The sequence below is a fragment of the Phyllobates terribilis genome, unplaced genomic scaffold, assembly GCF_046119375.1.
Source record: "Phyllobates terribilis strain yellow unplaced genomic scaffold, ASM4611937v1 Scaffold_2__4_contigs__length_985480577, whole genome shotgun sequence".
NCBI lineage: Eukaryota > Metazoa > Chordata > Amphibia > Anura > Dendrobatidae > Phyllobates > Phyllobates terribilis.
Genome location: NW_027362762.1, coordinates 861,749,598 through 861,770,538, shown reverse-complemented (window position 1 = coordinate 861,770,538; position 20,941 = coordinate 861,749,598). Strand labels below are relative to the sequence as shown.

At 41.6% G+C, this 20,941-nt stretch overlaps 1 protein-coding gene across 4 annotated transcripts in view; it reads right to left on the bottom strand.

Moving 5' to 3' along the window:
- ABR (ABR activator of RhoGEF and GTPase) overlaps window positions 1–20,941 on the bottom strand; it is a 424,780-nt gene that overhangs the window by 156,213 nt on the left and 247,626 nt on the right. For all 4 annotated transcript variants that reach the window (XM_073667980.1, XM_073667981.1, XM_073667985.1 and 1 more), the window contains one exon: window positions 6,495–6,680. In XM_073667980.1, coding sequence (XP_073524081.1) covers window positions 6,495–6,680 — 186 coding nt within the window. The remainder of the gene's footprint in view (window positions 1–6,494; window positions 6,681–20,941) is intronic.

Genomic DNA, 20,941 nt, shown 5'->3' with positions numbered 1-20,941 from the left:
GTTTCAACCTTCTGAAAGCACAAACAGCCCAAGCACTCAAGGACAGCAGCCGTCTCCATGTTCATCCAGAGACGCAATATAGTCAGATTTAAAGCAAAAGAAAAAAAAAAAACGGACAAGGTTGTATTTAGAAAATAAAAACTTTGGCCCTGATTCATCATTTGGGATAGATACAATTTTCTTTCTTTGTCTTGTGGTATTTGTTGCAGTTTCTTGCGCCAAATTCTTAAAAATGGTGTACACGGTTCATGAATTTTGCAGAATGTTAAATGTCTCTTCAGAGAGGAAGAGGACCAGAACTCTAGTGCCACCTACAAGAAGTAGCAATCCTAAAAGTCAATAGTGACCCTTTAACGAGCCTTATCACATGACTTAGGACAGTGCTGGCGAACCTATGGCACGCGTGCCAGAGGGGGCACGCAGAGCCCTCCCCATGGGCACGCACGCTATCGCCCCAGCACTAGCGCTACTGGATCAGACCCGGCAGGTGAGAACTCTGAGCCCGCCCAGTGCCGACGCCAGCCCCACTACTTCAGCTAGATGTGCGTTCTCGGACGCACATCTAGCTGAAGTGTATTGCAGCGCACGAACTTGCCAGGCCTGTGCGCTGCAATACACGCTGCTGGCCAATCAGAGGCCAGCAGCTAGCAGCTGACGTCTGCGTACAAGCGACTGGGTGCATGGCAGTGACATCATGCGCCCCCGTCGCTAGGACGCTGGAGTCATCTGCCGGCTACAAGAGAGGACGCCACGTGGGAGAGGAAGGAAGGTGAGTAGGAGTGTTTATTATGTTTTTTTTTTCTTTTTTTTAAATATGCAATGAACAGCGGCGTTAGCAGGCTGGGGGGGAGCATATATACATGGACTAGGGAGAGCATATATACATGGAGTGGGGGAGGGACAATATATACATGGACTTGGTGTAGGGAAAATATATACATGGACTGGGGGGGAGAATATATACATGGACTGGGGGGGAGAATATATACATGGACTGGGGGGGAGAATATACACATGGACTGGGGGGGAGAATATACACATGGACTGGGGGGGGAGAATATACACATGGACTGGGGGGGAGAGTATATACATGGACTGGGGAAGGGAGCATATATACAAGGATGGGGGGGGCAGCATATATACAAGGATGGGGGGAGGCCAGCATATATACAAGGATGGGGGGAGGCCAGCATATATACAAGGATGGGGGGAGGCCAGCATATATACAAGGATGGGGGGAGGCCAGGATATATACAAGGATGGGGGGAGGCCAGGATATATACGAGGATGGGGGGAGGCCAGGATATATACAAGGATGGGGGGAGGCCAGGATATATACAAGGATGGGGGGAGGCCAGGATATATACAAGGATGGGGGGAGGCCAGGATATACACAAGGATGGGGGGAGGCCAGGATATACACAAGGATGGGGGGAGGCCAGGATATATACAAGGATGGGGGGAGGCCAGGATATATACAAGGATGGGGGGGGGGGGGAGGCCAGGATATATTCAAGGATGGGGGGAGGCCAGCATATATACAAGGATGGGTGAGGGCAGAATATATACAAGGATAGGGGGAGGCCAGCATATATACAAGGATGGGGGCATATACCAAGATGGGGGTGAGCATACAGTGGGTACGGAAAGTATTCAGACCCCTTTAAATGTTTCACTCTGTTTCATTGCAGCCATTTGGTAAATTCTAAAAAGTTCATTTTTTTCTCATTAATGTGCACTCTGCACCCCATCTTGACTGAAAAAAAAACAAACGTAGAAATTTTTGCAAATTTATTAAAAAAGGAAAACTGAAATATCACATGGTCATAAGTAATTCAGACCCTTTGCTCAGTATTGAGTAGAAACCCCCTTTTGAGCTAGTACAGCCATGAGTTTTCTTGGGAATGATGCAACAAGTTTTTCACACCTGGATTTGGGGATCCCCTGCCATTCTTCCTTGCAGATCCTCTCCAGTTCCGTCAGGTTGGGTGGTGAACATTGGTGGACAGCCATTTTCAGGTCTCTCCAGAGATGCTCAATTGGGTTTAGGTCAGGGCTCTGGCTGGGCCAGTCAAGAATGGTCAAAGAGTTGTTCTGAAGCCACTCCTTTGTTATTTTAGCTGTGTGCTTAGGGTCATTGTCTTGTTGGAAGGTGAACCTTTGGCCAAGTCTAAGGTCCAGAGCACTCTGGAAGAGGTTTTCATCCAGGATATCTCTGTACTTGGCCGCATTAATGTTTCCTTCAATTGCAACCATTCATCCTGTCAATGCAACTGAAAAACATCCCCATAGCATGATGCTGCCACCACCATGTTTCACTGTTGGGATTGTATTGGGCAGGTGATGAGCAGTGCCTAGTTTTCTCCACACATACTGCTTAGAACTTTTTGGTGATAATTCTATCTTCATCTCATCAGACCAGAGAATCTTATTTCTCATAGTCTGGGAGTTCTTCATGTGTTTTTGAGCAAACTCTATGCGGGCTTTCATATGTCTTGCACTGAGGAGAGGCTTCTGTCAGGTCACTCTGCCATAATGGCCCTACTGGTGGAGAACTGCAGTGATAGTTGACTTTGTGGAACTTTCTCCCATCTCCCTACTGCATCTCTGGAGCTCAGCCACAGTGATCTTGGGGTTCTTCTTTACCTCTCTCACCAAGGCTCTTCTTCCACGATTTCTCAGTTTGGCTGGACGGCCAGGTCTAGGAAGACTTCTGGTGGTCCCAAACTTCTTCCATTTAAGGATTATGGAGGCCACTGTGCTCTTAGGAACCTTGAGTAATGGAGAAATTCTTTTGTAACCTTGGCCAGATCTGTGCCTCGCCACAATTCTGTCTCTGAGCTCCTTGGGCAGTTCCTTTGAGCTCATGATTCTCATTTGGTCTGACATGCACTGTGAGCTGTGAGGTCTTAGATAAACAGGTGTGTGCCTTTCCAAATCATGTCCTATCAGTTTAATTAAACACAGCTGGACTCCAATGAAGGAGTAGAACCATCTCAAGGAGGATCACAAGGAAATGGACAGCATGTGACTTAAATATGAGTATCTGAGCAAAGGGTCTGAATACTTATGACCATGTGATATTTCAGTTTTTCTTTTTTAATAAATTTGCAAAAATTTCTACATTTCTGTTATTTTTCAGTCAAGATGGGGTGCACAGTGTACTTTAATGAGAAAAAAAATGAACTTTTTAAAATTTACCAAATGGCTGCAATGAAACAGAGTGAAACATTTAAAGGGGTCTGAATACTTTCTGTACCCACTGTATTCTTTATTTCTGCAGTCTCATACCCCTGCTCCTTTCTGTGGCTGCTCTATACTACGCTCACCTGCTCTTTGTATCAGTTGTTTTTTCTAAACTAAAACCTCAATATTTAGGTTAAATTGCCGAGTTGGCACTTGGCGATAAATAAGTGGGTTTTGGATTGCAGTTTGGGCACTCGGTCTCTAAAAGGTTCGCCATCACTGACTTAGGATATAAGCCAGAACCAGAAACTCAATTTGAAGACACTGTTTCGGGGTATTGCCCCTCGTCAGTGCAAAGTGTGAGTTCTGGTTTGGCTAGGTGAGAGGTGTCAGACCGGTATCTAAGGGGTAACATTTCTCCTTGCAGTGAGAGACATGTTAAGCATGTCATGGTGAGGAGACTTTTAAAGCCGCAATGCTCCTCTGGGAAATATGCAAATTGTCTCTTCAGAGAGGAAGAGGACCAGAACTCTAGTGCCACCTACAGGAAATAAAAAATTACCTTATTTTTTGTCCTTAACGTATTATTGCAAAAAATTGCACATTTTGCAAGATGGCAAAAAAAACAACTATGCCACAATATCTGTTATTTGTCGTACATAAACTTACTCCAGTGGGTTGAAAGGGAGATTGGGGTAGATGGGATTGGAGAATATTTGCAACACAAATTTTGTAACTTTTTGAAAAATCGCAAAACAATAAGGTGAAAACATCTGGGTACCCTAACTTCACCCACAGGCGGAAAATATAAAAACAGGCGAACACATACAATAGACCTCAAAATAACTGTAAATGGAAAAATGAATATGTCACAAACAAAAAGGTGCAAAACAAACACAAAAAAAAACAAAACACAAGCACAAATGCAATAACTGTGCCCTTTATTTTAACACTTGTTTTATTTTATGACTCGAAAAAGCGTGATGAACACAGATCTTTTTATTCTTGATGATGATCTGTCTGACATACATTAGGAGATATTTACAACTGTAATAGTATATGAAGATGTGAAATAAAATTTTTTTAAAAAATACGGGAAGGGAAGTAGTCTGAATTTGAAAAATACAGCAATTTCCATTTTTACATTTTTTTTTTTTCCAAGCACCACTCCAGCGTTTTGTTTTTTTTAAGTGCTGGAGTGGCGTTTAAGTCCCCAGCGATGTACTCCCCTTGCGGCGTCTTCCAGGGTTTTCAGCACCGTTCCGATCCCGTGGCGCCATCTTGTGACAGTAGCTTCAGACTGGCCAGAAGTCAGAAGCTACGTCACACGCTTTCAATACAAGTCTATGAGAGCCAGAACGAAGCCAGAACGAGGCTGTCATAGATTTGCATTGAAAAGTGACCCGTGCACCGCTCCATGAAACACTGGAACAGCCGGCAGGTCACTTTTCACAGGAGACAGACAGGAGAGGCGGGAAAACTGATGAAGGCAGCGGCAGGTGAGTATATGACAGGGGACTTCCATTTAGCACCACTCCAGCCATGCAATAAAAAAAACGCTGGAGTGGTGCTTTCAGCTTTTCTTCAATCCTATTCAATGTCTGTACCCCAACAGGGTCAGCAGAATCATTTGTCAGCGGAATATCGCAGCATGATCTGAATTTAGTGTTTTGTGTATCAAACTCACTGGTCTCTGGGTTTTCTTGGCGTATTGTTATCAAGTGCCACAAGTGGGGGAAATTGGGGGTGGAAACTCTCAAAAAACAAACATTGACAAGCTTTACTAAAATTAAGCCATCAATATTTAACACCCGGAAACTCCCTTTAATCAATGACTTATTGGCCATTGTGACTACATGATGAACACAGAACAAATAGATAACATCAATACTCAAAGACCAAGTATCAAAAGGATGGAAAGACCGAATAGCTACAAATTCTCTATCTGTTCCACCTCCAGAGGTTAAACATCAAGTATTGATTGTGTGTGTAACAAAATAATCAATGGGACCTATTTCTGTATCCTTTGAACAACCATTATTCACACTATTAAACAAAAGGTGTCCTGGACCTGGCAGAAGCCTCATGTATGGGGAAGACTACAAAATGATACAGTATTTCTCAGGCTGATTGTAGAATTTGCATCCAGTTTAATTTATCCATTCACAAACTTTTCTTATTCTGCTCAAATTTTTACCAAAGTACATGCACAGATTAAAGCAACAATGACAAACTGATGATCACTGCATACAGGTGTACCAGAGGCAGGCATTCAGATCACTGCATGCAGGTCATCGGACAATGGCAGGAGCAATGCATACTGGGAAATGAGAGAAATTGCGTTTCAGCTCCTGTAGTGCTGGCAAAAAAAATTACAAATGCTGCCTGGTTAAATGTAATCTGTCAGCAGGTGTGTTATATAATCCGTCAGCAGCATGAGGTAGGGACAGAGACCATGATTTCAGTGATTTGTCACTTAGCTTACTGGGTGCAGCAGTTGTGATCGCCAGTTTTCCCTGCTGCAGATCTAGCAGAGCTCAGTTGTTGAGCTGTGTGTTGGCATACCACAGCTTTTTGTGAACATTGCTAAGTGACAAAGAGCTGCTAGTCAGTGCTGGGGGAGTGCTTAGACTACTAGGCATGAGGCCAGTTGTCCTGCAGGGATAATCTCCTTCTGATAAAACACTGATTGTATTTAAACAACAGCACACAGCCTAGTGAGTGACACATTGCAGGAATCAGGGTCTCTGTTCCTACATTATGGTGCTCTCAGAATACATAGCAAAAACCCATTGACCGATTTCCTTTAAAAAGGCTGGCTAGCAAGTTAAAGGGCTTGAGGATCAGGACAGTAACTGGACATATTAAACCACTATCTGCTTCAAAAAGCAATTTTAAGTTGTGGTGGGGGATGAGGACAAGACCACCATGTTTTCCTGCCAGTCCTGCAGTGATGTCTTTCCTACCACCACGTTACTCAGAGTTAACCCTTACATTTACAATACATGACTGTTAAAGCCTTTTATTGGCTGCATAGATCATGTGATTAATGGATGGGAAGTCATCACTGCAGGACTAGCAAATACCCTTCAAGCAGCAGAGGATATAATGGGCTAGAATTGTTTTTATCTTGATTTTATAGCATTCACCACTGTTGGCCAACTTTTGTAAAATCTTAGAAAACCCTGGAAAAGTAACACGAGGACCAGCTAGTAAAGTTTCGTTACCGACTACTAATGGCAAGGGGTACTATCTGCTGCTGGGGATCCTTTCCGATTGTGAGGCTTTTTCCTCTCGCTTTGTCTTACCAGTTTTTGGAATAGGTGTCCAACAGTTGTTTTGTCATCCCATTCTTGCACGCAGGGGCAGAGGTTGTCATAGAAGTCTTTGTGGATCTCATAGATATCCTGGACCTTGTAAAATATGGCATCTATTTGCTGATTGGTTAGAACAGGCTGTGAAGTTGTGGCAGTGGCTTTCAGTGGCTTCATTGGCTGAAAAACAAAATATATTCACATTTCACTACAGAAGATCCCAAGTTAGCCATACCCTCAAGATCATTAATTAACATGCATTGTACTTTGCTATGGTATTTACAAGGAAAACTTTCAGCCAATTAACCAGAGAGTGGACCATGCACTAGACATTTTGGACATCAATTTAGAACATGTTCTGTCAACCATTGGTCCCATTGTTACAACTGACAACCAATGGTGGAAATTGGTCGAAAATTTGATGTCATGTTGGATTTTTTCAGCTGTGCTGGGTGCAGTAGTTAAAAGTTAATGACACCTCTACGAAATGATAGAGAAGACCAAACCAGAGATTGATCATCCATCTGTTTTTACTTATCCAGAATAATAACCATCACAGCCCAATCATGGATGACAAACATGCCTTCTGAAAACCTTACTTCGGTCGAACGTTTGGCTGACAGCCCTCTCATCAAAAATCAAACTATTAAAGTATAAAAAAACTATATTTTGCCTGTGCAAATTGCCTTTTCAGAGAAAAAGAGGACTTGAACTCTATAGCGCCACCTATTGGAAGCAGCAATCCTACAAGTCACAATTGACCCTTTAATGAGTCGTGCAATATGACTTAAGATAATACTCAAATCAGAATCTCAATTTGCAGACACGGTGTTTCAGACTGTTGCCCCTCGTCAGTGCAAAATATGAGAACTGATTTGGTTAGATGAGAGGCTCTGGACTGAGGTCTAAGGGGTAACGTTTAAACTTGTGGTGAAATATTTTGCCTATGACACAGAGTTAAAAATCTCAGGATGAACGCCAGTCTGAGAAAGGGGTATTCCCAGATCAAAGATCCTATCCCAATATGTAGTAGGTGTAATAAAAATATTAGCAAATACCTCCAATTAGAAATGTAGTATAGTTCTTCTGATTCCATGTCGCTTAGGTATCCATGGTTACGACCACTCATATAGTGACAGTTAGTTGTTAGTGGTTGCAACCATGGATACCCAAGCTACTGCAATGCCCTGTACATGGGGTAAGCGACAAGCGAAAAAGAAGAACTATACTACATTTTTAATTGGAGGTATTTGCTAATATAATTATTATGATTACACCTACTATATACTGGGATAGGATTTTGTAGATGGGAATACCCCTTTAAGGGGGTAGTTGAAGAGATTTTGGTAGTGTAACCAACAGCCAATATAAATCATTCAACATATAACAACTGATATGTTTAGAAGAGCTGCACCAATCATTGGTTCAATGTTTTCCCAAACAGTGGGCATTTGGACAAGATAAAGGCAGTCTTCTAATCCTGATGGAGAATCACTCCAAAATCTAAGATGCCATATGCAAGGGTAAGGCTCAGTTCAAATTAGTATTAGTTTCCAATTTGCCATGCTTACTGATAAAAAAAAAAAATAAAATTAAAATCTGACAAGTCTATGAAGTCTCATTAATAATAGAAATGTGAACGTCTTGTTAAAGGGTCAGGCATTGGCTTACAGGGTAGCCATCTTCTAGGTGATACTCACGAGATAGTTTGTTACGCAAACTAATTTGCAGGTGTAATCAGAGTACAGGTAGCACGTGAGAAAAGTTTGAAAACATTTGTTATGTGCTTGTGTCTTTCCATATACCCGATCAAGAAATAAAAATATATCACAAAGGAGAATTCTGAGAAAACACCCCTTCCCCCATGTGACAGAGCGGAGAGCTGCTCATAGGACCAGCAGCACTCAACTGATCGCTAGACCAGCAAAGTTTACAGAGAGGGTGATTTCGTGAGACAAACTCTTTAAAATGTTTTTTTTTTTTTTTTTGCAGAATAGGAAGTGATGACATAAAGCAATGAAGGAGCAGCAGTGCTGATTGAGAAATGCTGAACTTGCACAAATTTTATTTGCATAGTGCCATTTGCAATCTTCTGCACTACAGGGTGCTAGAACATAGCCCTGTTCACTTAAATGGGGATAAGTCGCTGATCACTGCATAGTCGGTGGCCATCAGAGCCGCTGTGAAGCTGAAATGCTTCAAGACTTCGATTCTTTCCTTTTCAGGATACGCAGTGGTCCCTGAGGTAGGACCTCTGCCAAGAGGAATACTACTTTAACAGGGAATCTGTCACCAAGTTTTTGCTACCCCATCTGAGAGCAGCATGATGTAAAGACAAGGACACTGATTGCAGCGATGTATCACTTTCTGGGTTGATTGCTGCAGTTTTGATAAGTTTTCTCTGCTGCAGATCTAGCAGTTCTCTGAATGCGGAGTTCTGTATAACTCCACCCACATCACTGATTGGCAGCTTTCTGCCTATGCACAGTGTATACAAAAAAGCAGCCAATCAGTGGTGGGGGCATGGTTATACAGAGTTCATGAATATATAGGACTATATGGCAGCAGGTTTACTAGTCCTCTAGTGATAATCTCCTGATGATAAAACAGTGATTTTAATCAAAACTACATCAAGCAGCCCAGTCGCTGGAATTAGGGTCTCTGTCTCTACCTTATGTTGCTCTCAAATTAGGTGGAAAAAGACATGGTGACAGATTCTCTTTGAGCTTTGAGAAAGAACGCGTTTGAAACGCGTTGCACCTAGATCACATTATGGATCTATGCAATTAGCTTTTATACATTTTGTATAAATAGAAAAGTTGGATTTTTAAGAAGCTGGAAGCTCTTTCTTTTTTTAGATTCTCTTTAAAGGCTGTAGTCTTCCAATTCCAATCATCAAAAGATAAGTAACTAAAATCTTAAACCTTAGGATACCAAAGATGTGAAAGCACAAGAATATACATTTCTAAAATAGCCTTTTAACTATTTTATACTGCATAGTAAAAAAAAAAAAAAAACAACTAACCATGGCATTGTATTCCATTTATCCATCTATACAATGAGCATATCTTATTACACGTGCGTCACAATATACCGACAATGGAAATAGAAAACCTAATATGTTGTACACTCAGCATTAGGTAGGATTTAATGGATTTGCTTCCGACTGTGATAAGCTGCAGTAATCCTCTCCCCTTCCTACCATTATCATATTCTCAGATATTGAAAATAAAATCCAGCACGATATACAAAGAGTCCGAGAGATGGTTCGGCAGCACTCAGAGAAGTGTAGCTACTTAAAGGGAGCCGCATCTACAAACATCCTCCTTTAGGTCAAAAACCTGGCTCCATCCAACTTGGATCAGTGATTTTCATACACTGGGTATGGAAAGTATTCAGACCCCTTTAAATTTTTCACTCTTTGTTTCATTGCAGCCATTTGTTAAATTCTAAAAAGTTCATTTGTTTCTCATTAAAGTACACTCTGCACCCCATCTTGTCTGAAAGAAAACAGGAATGTAGACATTTTTGCAAATTTATTAAAAAAGAAAAACTGAAATATCACATGGTCACAAGTATTCAGACCCTTTGCTCAGTATTGAGTAGAAACCCCCTTTTGAGCTAGTACAGCCATGAGTGATTTGGGGATCCTCTGCCATTCTTCCTTGCAGATCCTCTCCAGTTACGTCAGGTTGGATGGTGAACGTTGGTGGACAGCCATTTTTAGGTCTCTCCAGAGATTCTCAATTGGGTTTAGGTCAGGGCTCTGTCTGGGCCAGTCAAGAATGGTCACAGAGTTGTTCTGAAGCCACTCCTTTGTTATTTTAGCTGTGTGCTTAGGGTCATTGTCTTGTTGGAAGGTGAACCTTCGGCCAAGTCTGAGGTCCAGAGCACTCTGGAAGAGGAGTTCTGTGGTCTACGTCCAGTTGGTTAAAGGGAAAATTTGCACCATTATTACTGGGGAGCATAATTTAGGAACTGAGGGGCACAGAAGAAAAAAATACTATTCCAGAATCAGTGAGAAAGTAGCAAATGGAGGAAGTTCTCAGTCTGTGTGACCCGGCGACTCTGATGAGCGGTAACGTTACTGATGTCATCGCTGTTCAGAGCCGCTGGGTCTCGCGAAGCGCAGCGTGTGCCGGTAGTGGTTGCTGCTAAACCCTATGGAGCCTATGAACGAGTCTCCATAGGCTTTATACAAAGGATTTGGGGAACGTCATGGGAAGCGATGGACTACGTCATATCTGTATGGAACCTTTCTTTTTATTCTAATAAATTGATGAACGAGGGACAGTGTCTTGTTTTTATTTCTCTCTTATGTTTTTCAGGTATCCATTTGCGGACTGTCTGATTCCGTGGACAACGTTGGATTATCTGGACTACATCGGATCTGTGTGTTTTTTTTTTTTTTTTTTTTTTCAATCAATTGGTAAACCCGGGAAAGTGTTGGGGAGTGTTTATTCAAATTTGAAAAAAAAAAAAAAAAAAACCCCACAAAAATTCTTTATTTTTTTTTATTACTGGGTTAGTAATGGGGGTGTCTGATAAGATACCTCTCCATTGCTAACACCAGGGGGCTTGATGCAAGCTGTGATTTTTGACAAATCACAGCTGACTTCAACCCCAAGCCCATGGCACTGATTGCCTTTGTCTTCCCTGGTGCAAAGTGCCAGAATTGGTGCATCTCATGTGATGCGCCACTTCTGGGGTGGCTGCGGGCTGGTATTATTAGGCTGGGAAGGGACCAATAACTATGGACCTTTCCAGCTTGATAATATCAGCCCACAGCTGTCAGCTTTACCTTTGTAGGTTATCAAAAATATGGGGGAACCCCACGTATTTTTTAAAATTATTTATTAGGTTAAACAAGCCTAATGAAAGGCATTAAAGGGTGCAAGTTTATAATATGTAGGGGGCTTGTGAAATTATATATCTGCAGGATATCTATTCTGAGAGTTCTGGCTGTGAATTTAATGTACTGGGCTGATGCAATTTCTTGGTTCCTTTGAGATGTGTGTGCAAAAATTGGACGGCATACGCATAGTCCGTGTGCAATGGTGCGTCTCGTCTGATATACGCGGCCACTCGCAGCAAGCTGCGATTTTATCCTCAGCCGGATTGTACTCGCAGATGAGCACGGACACATTGAATAACACTGGTCGGAGTGCAATGCGATTTTTTTCTCGCATTGCACTCGACCGATTTATACGCTAATGTGAGAGAACCCTTATTAATTGTATCACTTTAATATTGAGCAGAATTAAGTATGTTGACCAGCCGCTACTTCTAATACATGTTACAATAGAGCTTACTGTAACATGTATTCTTACCTGTAGCAGCGAATCCACACAATACATGCAACACCAAGAAGAAAAAGTGATGGAATTATACAAATCATAGATGGATAGACATGTTAATGTCTATCTAGTGGCAAATGATGAAAAAATGTTGCAATTTCAATCAGGATCTTATGAAGAGTTGTGTGTCACAAATCCTACTCCAGTTCCTGTTGGAGTAAGATATATGGAGTAGTTAATGCCGCCATTCCTCATGAATTTGACGAGCGGTGGTTGCCATGTCCCCATCCCATCCTCACTCTGCCCACTTTGTTGGAGCTGGGCAAAATTAGCGCAAGAATGCCAAAGACTTTTTAAAGCTTTTTACGCCAGAATACCGGGGCAAAAGCTTTGATGAATCGGGCGCCATGTCTTGTGCGGATGTATCCTAAACAATACATACGATGAGCTGACACAGGCAGAGATGTGAGAAGGGAGGTTAATTAGGATCTCTCAGAATAAGTTGCTTTGTCTAAAGGGATTGTCCAGGTACATTCACAGGAGTGTAGATGAAGTACAATAGCAGACACTGCCCATGGACAAGAATGGCACGGTTTCTGAAAATAAGCACACCCCTCTTCCTTCTGATTATGGATAATGCCTTTAGATATAGCACATTAAGATGGGTTCAGACATTTCACAGTTTTTCTTTTTGTCACAAATCTCAAGACAAATCTATGGCAAAGCATTGGCTAAAACCAGGCTGGTTGCTTTATATGATGTGAAGAGAATGATTGTTCCTTCCACACTTCCACATTTTGTATTTGCATAATTAGAATTACATTTACATTGATGCAAATCTAACAGGAGCCGTATGCCCACACAAAGCAAACAAGGCCTGCTTATAGCACACTGGTGTTACCGTACCCGTCCTTCTCTTTTTTCCGATCGAGAGATACAAGTAATGGGGTAGAGCAAGAACCGGGATAGGTCTAAACTTCTAAGTACAAAAAACACACAAAACATATCCTCTCTCTTCTTTGATCTATTTTGTGTCATATAACAATCAAAATAAAAAAAAAAAAACTCTGCTGAGAGTCTCAAGAGCGCAGCTATGTCCCTCTCCTCCTCCTTTGTACTGTCTGTGACTGGCAGTATGACAACTGGCTGCAGCAGCCGCTTCCCTACAATTCTCTGTGCAGATTAGGGCATGATGGGCTGGGCTTTTAGGGTATGATGGGCTGGGCTTTTAGGGTATGTGCACACTGTCCGGAGCCGCTTGCAGCCCCGACACAGCGGAATAGCCGTCGGCAGTTTCCGTTCATTTTATGCAAATCAGCAGCACCATTTTTATTTTTACCCACGGACTTTCCTCAGAGGTTTGGTCTATGGATGAGGAAAGCCCGCAAAAGGACCCGCCGGAGAAATAGACATGCTGCGGTCTGGTAAGAGGCGCTGCATATCAGTTTCTGTGGGTGAGCCGCTGACGCATAGTGGACATGGGATTTCTACAAATCCCATCCACTATGCAGTAACAACTGTCAGCTGCAGGCTTGACACTGCATAACACACAGCGTCAAACCCGCAGCGGCTCCTGACCGTGTGCACGTACCCTTACATTGCATTTGCAGCGTGATTGTGTGCAGCACAGCCGAGAACTACACAAGAAAGTCGCTGCAGTTTCACAAGTCCAGGTGAAGTACAAACAAATTACATAGTTCACCTGCACTTTCTGAGAATCCGCAACAGATTCACCTAGAATTCCTGCAAAATTGTAACCGCGCTTCTTCACCATGCAGTACACTGCAGACAAGCAAACAATGTGAAACCTAGCCATAAAATTGCTAAGCCACGCCCGTCTGTTAAAGGGGTACTCCAGTGAGATACAATTTTTTTTGTACTGTTCCTGCACCCATACACTATAAAGATGAGATGGTCAGTGCAGTTTAATTATCTTTATAAGGCTATGTGCACACTGTGTGTTTTTGATGTGTTTTTGTAGCGTTATTTCCGTGAAGAAATGCACCAAAAATGCTAGGTAACCCGTGTGCCAGCTAATGCAATGACAATCCTGAAGTGCTGTGCACATGATCAGGAATTTTCCTGTCAGCATTGTCATTGCGTTTAAATCTGCAGCATGTCAATTGTTTCTGTGTTTCTGCAGCGTTTTTCACCCATACACTTAAATTGGGTCAGTCAAATCTGCAGCAAAAACGCAGGTATAAAAATATTTGCGGATTTGCTGTGGATGTTTGCTGCGTATTTCACTTACTCAATTCAAGTCAATGAGTCAAAAATGCTGCAAAAACACACAAAGAATGGAACCCGGGAAGACTACTCCTTCCATCATCCGACGGCGCTCCCGCTGATAACAGCCGGCGCCTGTGCGCTGTGTAAAAAAAAAAAAAAAGAAAAAAGTAAAAATAAATCTGTATTAAAATGGAAAACACCTTATTCTCGCCTATCCGCCGTCCTCCCGATGTCCCACGGCAACCTGATCACCCGGCAATACACTGACAGGAGAGCGATCACTCCCGGCAGTGTACATCGCTGCGCAGCTGGGACTGAGTTCATTGGAGTTCATCAGCTGAAGATCACCTGATCAGCTCCAGTGCCCTCCCTTAAGGCATCGATGCTGCGTGGGAATTTTCTGGGACTGAGTTCACCGCAGTTCATCAGCTGATCTTCAGCCGGTGAACTCCGGTCCAGCGGCACAGCGATGTACACTGACAGGAGTGATTAATAGTCAGGGAACATTTTTGGATAATGGCCCCTTCCCCGGCTATTAATATCAGCTCCCAGCTGTCGGTTTTCCCTCTGCTCGTTATGAAAATGACGTAGGCTATGTGCCCACGATCCGGATGAAGCTGCGCTTTGGACGCAGCATATTTTTGTATTGGACACAGCTAAAATATGCTGCGTCCAAAGCGCTGCTGGTTGCTGATCGTGGGGATGTAGTGGCTAAACAAACAGCTGTGAGCTGATATTAATAGCCAGGGAACATTTTTGCCTAATGGCACCTTCCTAGGCTGAAAATAGCAGCTCTTAGCTGCCCCAAAAATTAGATGAATCGGAACGCAAATGAGATTAGCTGACACCTAGTCCTTTGTTTAGTGATGAAAAGGTGTCAGACCCTTTCATTACTAAACCTAAGTAAACCGTTAAAAAAACTGAGTAAAACACTTTATTTTAAATACAACAGACACATTATCTAATCATTTAAATTAACCAATATACTCACCCAATGGTATGACAGTAATCCAATGGTTAAAGCGAAGTCCCACATTTCTTTTTTTCAAATATCTTTATTTAGCTTCAAACACAATTCATTGCTGTCCAAACACGCATCAAAAAACGCGCGTTTTTTCTGCCAAGAGATGCAGAAACCTTAAGGAATTTTCTGCATTCAAATCCTGAACGTGAGCACAAAGTCTAACCCTTGCAATTCCATGTGACAGAATCTGCTCCCCCCTCCTGTCTGGGTCATTACATCATACACAAGTGTTCAGCTACCCTTGTAAAGAACAGCCATCCTGATAATAGCAGGGGTGTGGCGGCTCCAGGCTGTTCATAGCTCCAGCCCCGTGATATCTGTCTCTATTTAGTCCAATAACAGGGGGGGAGCTCCCTTCTAGTAGCGTCGTGTCAACAAGAAGATGCAAATACACTCTGCGATCCTCTTCTGTGCATCCCATAACAGTGCATAATGTGTACTGCCATGGTCAATCCACACTGCCCCATATCAACTTGGTAGTGTCCTGACCCCTGCAACTATCACTGTGGATTGTCAGGTGCCTCCTCAGCCTGAGGAAAGCAGCATCTGCTGCAGCATCTGTCAGACATGGTGGAAACCAAGCAGGTCCCACTGCTCTGTTCCTTATACTGTGCACCAAACATGCATGGGCTTATTAAATATATATCCATATATCTAATTATCTATCTATAAATATATCTATCTGTTCTTGGACTAAGTAGAGACAGATATCATGTGGACGGAGGTCACACAAGGTGTGGGAAAGACTAAGTGCAACACAAAGGGAAGAGGGGGAGGAAGCCAAAACACTAGGGAAAGGGGGAGTGGAGAGATCTAATATCACACCGCCAACCCTACCGTCCCTATATATTCAAAGGCAAAAGTATGCAAAAGATCATATAAACAAGTCTGATGCATTTTGGAAACAAGTCCTGTGAACTGATGAGGTTATAGAACACTTTGGCCACAATGATCAAAGGTATGTGTGGAGAAAAAAGGGCACAGAATTTCAGGAAAAGAACATCTCGCCAACCATTAAGCATGGGGGTGGTTAAATCATGCTTTGGGGTTGTGTTGCAGCCAATGGCACGGGGAACATTTCACGCGTAGAGAGAAGAATGGATTAAATGAAATTTCAACAAATTCTTGATGCAAACATAACACCATCTGCAAAAAAGCTGAAGTTGAAAAGAGGATGATTCTACAAACGGATACTGATCTTAAGCACACGTCAAAATCCACAATAGACGGCCTCAAAAGGCGCAAGCTGAAGGTTTTACAATGGCCCTCATAGTTCCCTGATCCAAACATCATTGAAAATCTGTGGCTAGACCACAAAATAGCAGTGTATGCAAGACGACCCAGGAATCTCACAGAACTGGAAGAAATCTCCAAGGAAGAATGGAAGAAAATCCCTCAAACAAGAATTGAATGAATCTTGTCTGGCTACAAAAAACATTTTCAAGCTGTGATACTTTCAAAAGGGGGCGCTACTAGGTACTAACCATACAGGGTGCCCAAACTTTTACATCGGTCCATGCTCCTTTTTGTAATTTTTAAAATGTAAAAGATGAAAGAAAAAAAAAAAATTAAATATTATATATATATATATATATATATATATATATATATATATATATATACAGTGCCGGCAAAAAAAAAAGCTTTACACTTGCGCAGCAAAAAAAAGCTTTACATATAAAATCCACATCATAATTTCACTTTTTAAAAGTGTACACAATGGGGGAGATAATAAAAAACTGTCTAATATTAAAGCTGGCTTTGTTGCAAATATCAACCAATCAATGCTCAGTTTTCACTTCTCTGGTCAAGCGAAAGCTGCACTCTCATTGGTTGTTATGTGCAGCTCTGCCAGTTTTGCTATTAGGCAGTTTTTTATTATCTCCCTCAGTTTTTATTATCTCCCACAATGGGTCGAAAGAAGCTTAAAATGGAAGAGAAATCCCGTGCCTTGACTCTGCTCGAGAAGGGGGATTCAGTGATTGCTGTAGCTAGAGATCTGGGAGTGTCAAGAGAAGCAATTTATCAACTGAAGCGGTTGGCGGCATTATTGCCTCCTGGGATGGTACCGCAGAGGAAGTCAGGCTCTGGCGCACCTAAGAAGACTTCACCAAGGACTGATAAGCTTCTGGAGCGTGAAGTGATGTCACATCCTTCTATAACGGCCGTTGAAATAAAAAATAAGTACCCTATGCTCCTCCAGAACATCGCAACTAGGACTATTCGTCACCGCCTGCAGAAGGACCTGGGTCTGCCAAGTTGCTGTGCCGCAAAGAAGCCCCTGCTCACAGCAGCAATGAAGAAGAAACGGCTGGCCTTTTGTAAGAAATATCAAGATTGGACATCTGAAGAGTGGAAGAAAGTGATGTTTAGTGATGAGAGCACTTTCAGGCTGGTCAGGGGAGGCTCAAAGGTTGTGCGTCGTCCGAGTACAGTGTCACGTTATGACCCAAAATATACAGTTAAGACTGTTAAACACCCTGACAGTGTGATGGTGTGGGGTGCATTCAGTGGAAGCATGGGCAGGGCAGGTTTGTACTTCCTTCCCAAGATTATAACTATGAAAGCAAGCAATTATATTACTGTTTTGGAAGAACACATGCTTACTTTTTGGGTCATACATCAGTGTGATTACTTTATGCATGATGGAGCCCCTGTCCACAAAGCCAAGGCTGTGAGAAAGTTTCTCAGTGACCATAACATTAACATTTTAGAGTGGCCAGGTAATTCCCCTGACCTTAACCCCATAGAAAATGCCTGGAATTTAATGAAAAACAAGGTTCAAGAGACACGACCCAGCAACATCAACAATCTAAAGGAGGTGCTGAAGACACTGTGGGTAAACATGGACTCCACATACTTAGCCAGCCTTGCTGAGTCCATGCCTAAACGACTGCATATGGTGATAAAATGTAAGGGTGACATGACAAAATACTAATTGTAATAAAATATCCACAATAAAACACTTGAATCCACTTGAATATTAAGATTTTGTGGTTTCATTGAACTTGTAAAGATTTTTTTTGCCGGCACTGTATATATATATATATATATATAAATAATCATACACACATATATATACACACATATATAGTGGCACGTAAAAGTTTGGGCACCCCTGGTCAAAATTAATAGTATTGTGAATAGTTAAGCAAGTTGAAAATGAAATGATCTCTAAAACGCCTAAAGTTAAAGATATATACACACACATTTCCGCTGCAGTTTTGCAATGGCCACAGTCTTGCAAATTTGTTCTTCTTTCATAGGGAAATTGAAACTTCAACATAAGGTAATTAACAACAAAAACAAAAGAAAGCCTTTACATTAGTGTCTGTTCACATACACTTCATAAAAGCTTTCTATATAGCAGAATAATCCTTTCGGCATGTAATGACAGGCTCAATGATGGAGTCTATTATTCTTGTACAGTGTATGGATTTGGAGGGCTCTTACTATTATAGTTATCCAAAAAACAGACTTAAGCTGACCCATTGACCTGTGTATTGTGGCCTCCCGTCTATTCCATAATGGTCAGATTTTGGGTTAAGGACGTTAGCACCAAAATATTTATTCCCTAAAAAAAACTTGTCAACCAAACCCAGACTAAGGGATCAGTGCGTTCAGCACGCTTATTTAGGTATGATAGGCTTTGTAGAAGTGATCCCTACACAAGAAAAAAAATATAGCGGTGATATTTTCTTTTTACTGCATATGATATTGTTTTTTTTACAAAGTAAAACTTGTCGTAGCACAGAGAAGTTAGTACAGTAGCATTTTGTATTAAAAAGCGGAGTTCAGAAAACCAAACTGATTCCAATTTCAAGGTACTTAGATACTTTTGACATGGAATAAATGATTTTTACATTTGTTAGTGTAATTTTAGTAACTAGAGATAACCACAAAGTTTCGGTCTGCAATTTTCATTCCTTCATTCACTTTTTCATTTTTCAACCCCCCCTTCCGGATATGCAGTTTGCAGCCTGATGAAGTTTTGCTCTTGTAGGAGTGTCCCTCCCTGTAATACATGCTGGATGTGAGTGAGGTCTGTGTGTATCCAGGGGGCTGCTGTCTTAATTGCTTGCATGCATCAGCACAGCTGTGATATCTTACTCATTTAATCTTCATTTCCTTTCCTCCTTTTCCATGCCATGTTTCTCTGCCCTCAAGAGATACTTTCTTCCGTGACCGCCTCCTCCTTACTGCTGCCATCTCTTCCGTGACCGCCTCCTCCTTACTGCAGCCATCTCTTCCGTGACCGCCTCCTCCTTACTGCTGCAATCTCTTCAGTGATCGCCTCCTCCTTACTGCTGCAATCTCTTCAGTGATCACCTCCTCCTTACTGCTGCAATCTCTTCAGTGATCACCTCCTCCTTACTGCTGCAATCTCTTCAGTGATCACCTCCTCCTTACTGCTGCTATCTCTAACGGTAAGAGAAGGAACGGGACGAGCAGAGAGAGCAATCAGAGCCAGGAGCAGGGGCTCTGGTTTTGTGTAAAGGTGTGCAGAAGCATTTAAAGAGGGTTTCAATGTTCTAAAAGTTAATTTCAGCAGCCTCAAAAAAAAAAAAAAATTACATTTTTAAATATATATATATGAAGAACAAACAATAGTCATTCATCCAGATTAAGTTTTCTATGTCAGATTTCCAGTTTCACATATACTTTCAATCTTCTTTCAGAAGAAGATTACTTTTTTATTCAATTTTGGGTTCATGTACTTTCTTTCCTGCAGTGCTGGACTCCATCTTCCATCCAACCTTGGCTTTTCCTATTTATTGTGATGTGTAATCCAAGAAAAGCCTATACACAACACCACAAACGCCAATCACTGTCAGTGTCATGTGTGCGTCTTCCAGCGATAATGGAATTTGAAGTGTTAAATAAACTATAATGAAATGGAAGAATGCAACCCCGGGGGGGTAATAGCATGGGCGCGAAATCTAGGGAGCCATTTATTGATCTGGCTCTCCTGCTGTACGCATTCACCAATAATAGAATTACAAGCTCTTTTAGGCTAGAGGAAAGGAATTAATGTAATAATGTTGGAAGAAAATGCACACATTTACTAATACGTTTGGCTTAAAAATTAGGTTGCAAAGGCTATAAACATGCAACACTTTCTGCTTATACTTTTTAATGTAGGAGGCTGTGCGGATGCCCTTACATACAGGGGCGTATGGAGTACAGATATAGGAATTGCCCCAAGACCCTGATGCCCAACAGGGCACAAAACCTTGTAGTACCTGGTATATGGTGGATGCCCTGTTAGAGGTCTGACATTAGGGCCCATGAGTTACTAAAGGCCTTCGAGGGCAGATTTATTAAATGGTCGTATAAAGCAAAAACGGACTTAATTTTTCACAAGAGCAGAATATGAAAAGATTGCATCTTACGGGCTATAAAGAGATTTTCTTTTAAAATGTTAAACAAAAGAGTCTATGCAAAAGAGAACGGCACACACAAAAAATAAAAATATAACAATTAAAAACAGCAAAGGTGTATAGGATAACATATCTCAGCCCAAGATAATAAGAATAAACCACGTTCTCAAACCAAAACAATAGGTGCAGATATGCAATAGGAACACGCAAAAACAATAAAAAAAACACTGCCACCCATAACAATACTGTAAAAGTTTAAAAAAAATCTATTTGAAGAATGCGTGTGTAATAAATATGTTTCAAAGCCTAAAAGGAATGATTCTTTTTCGCCTATGGCATGAGGTCACTATTACTTTCAGAGTTTTTTTCACTCTTTCTCCTTCATGCATGTTTGTTTTTTTCTATTTTGGCCAATATGGCTCTTGCTGCTACACATCCCTATCATTTTTTTTTTTTTATTCACTCATCATACTTTTTAGACTTTAAAACATAATATATTTATTACACACC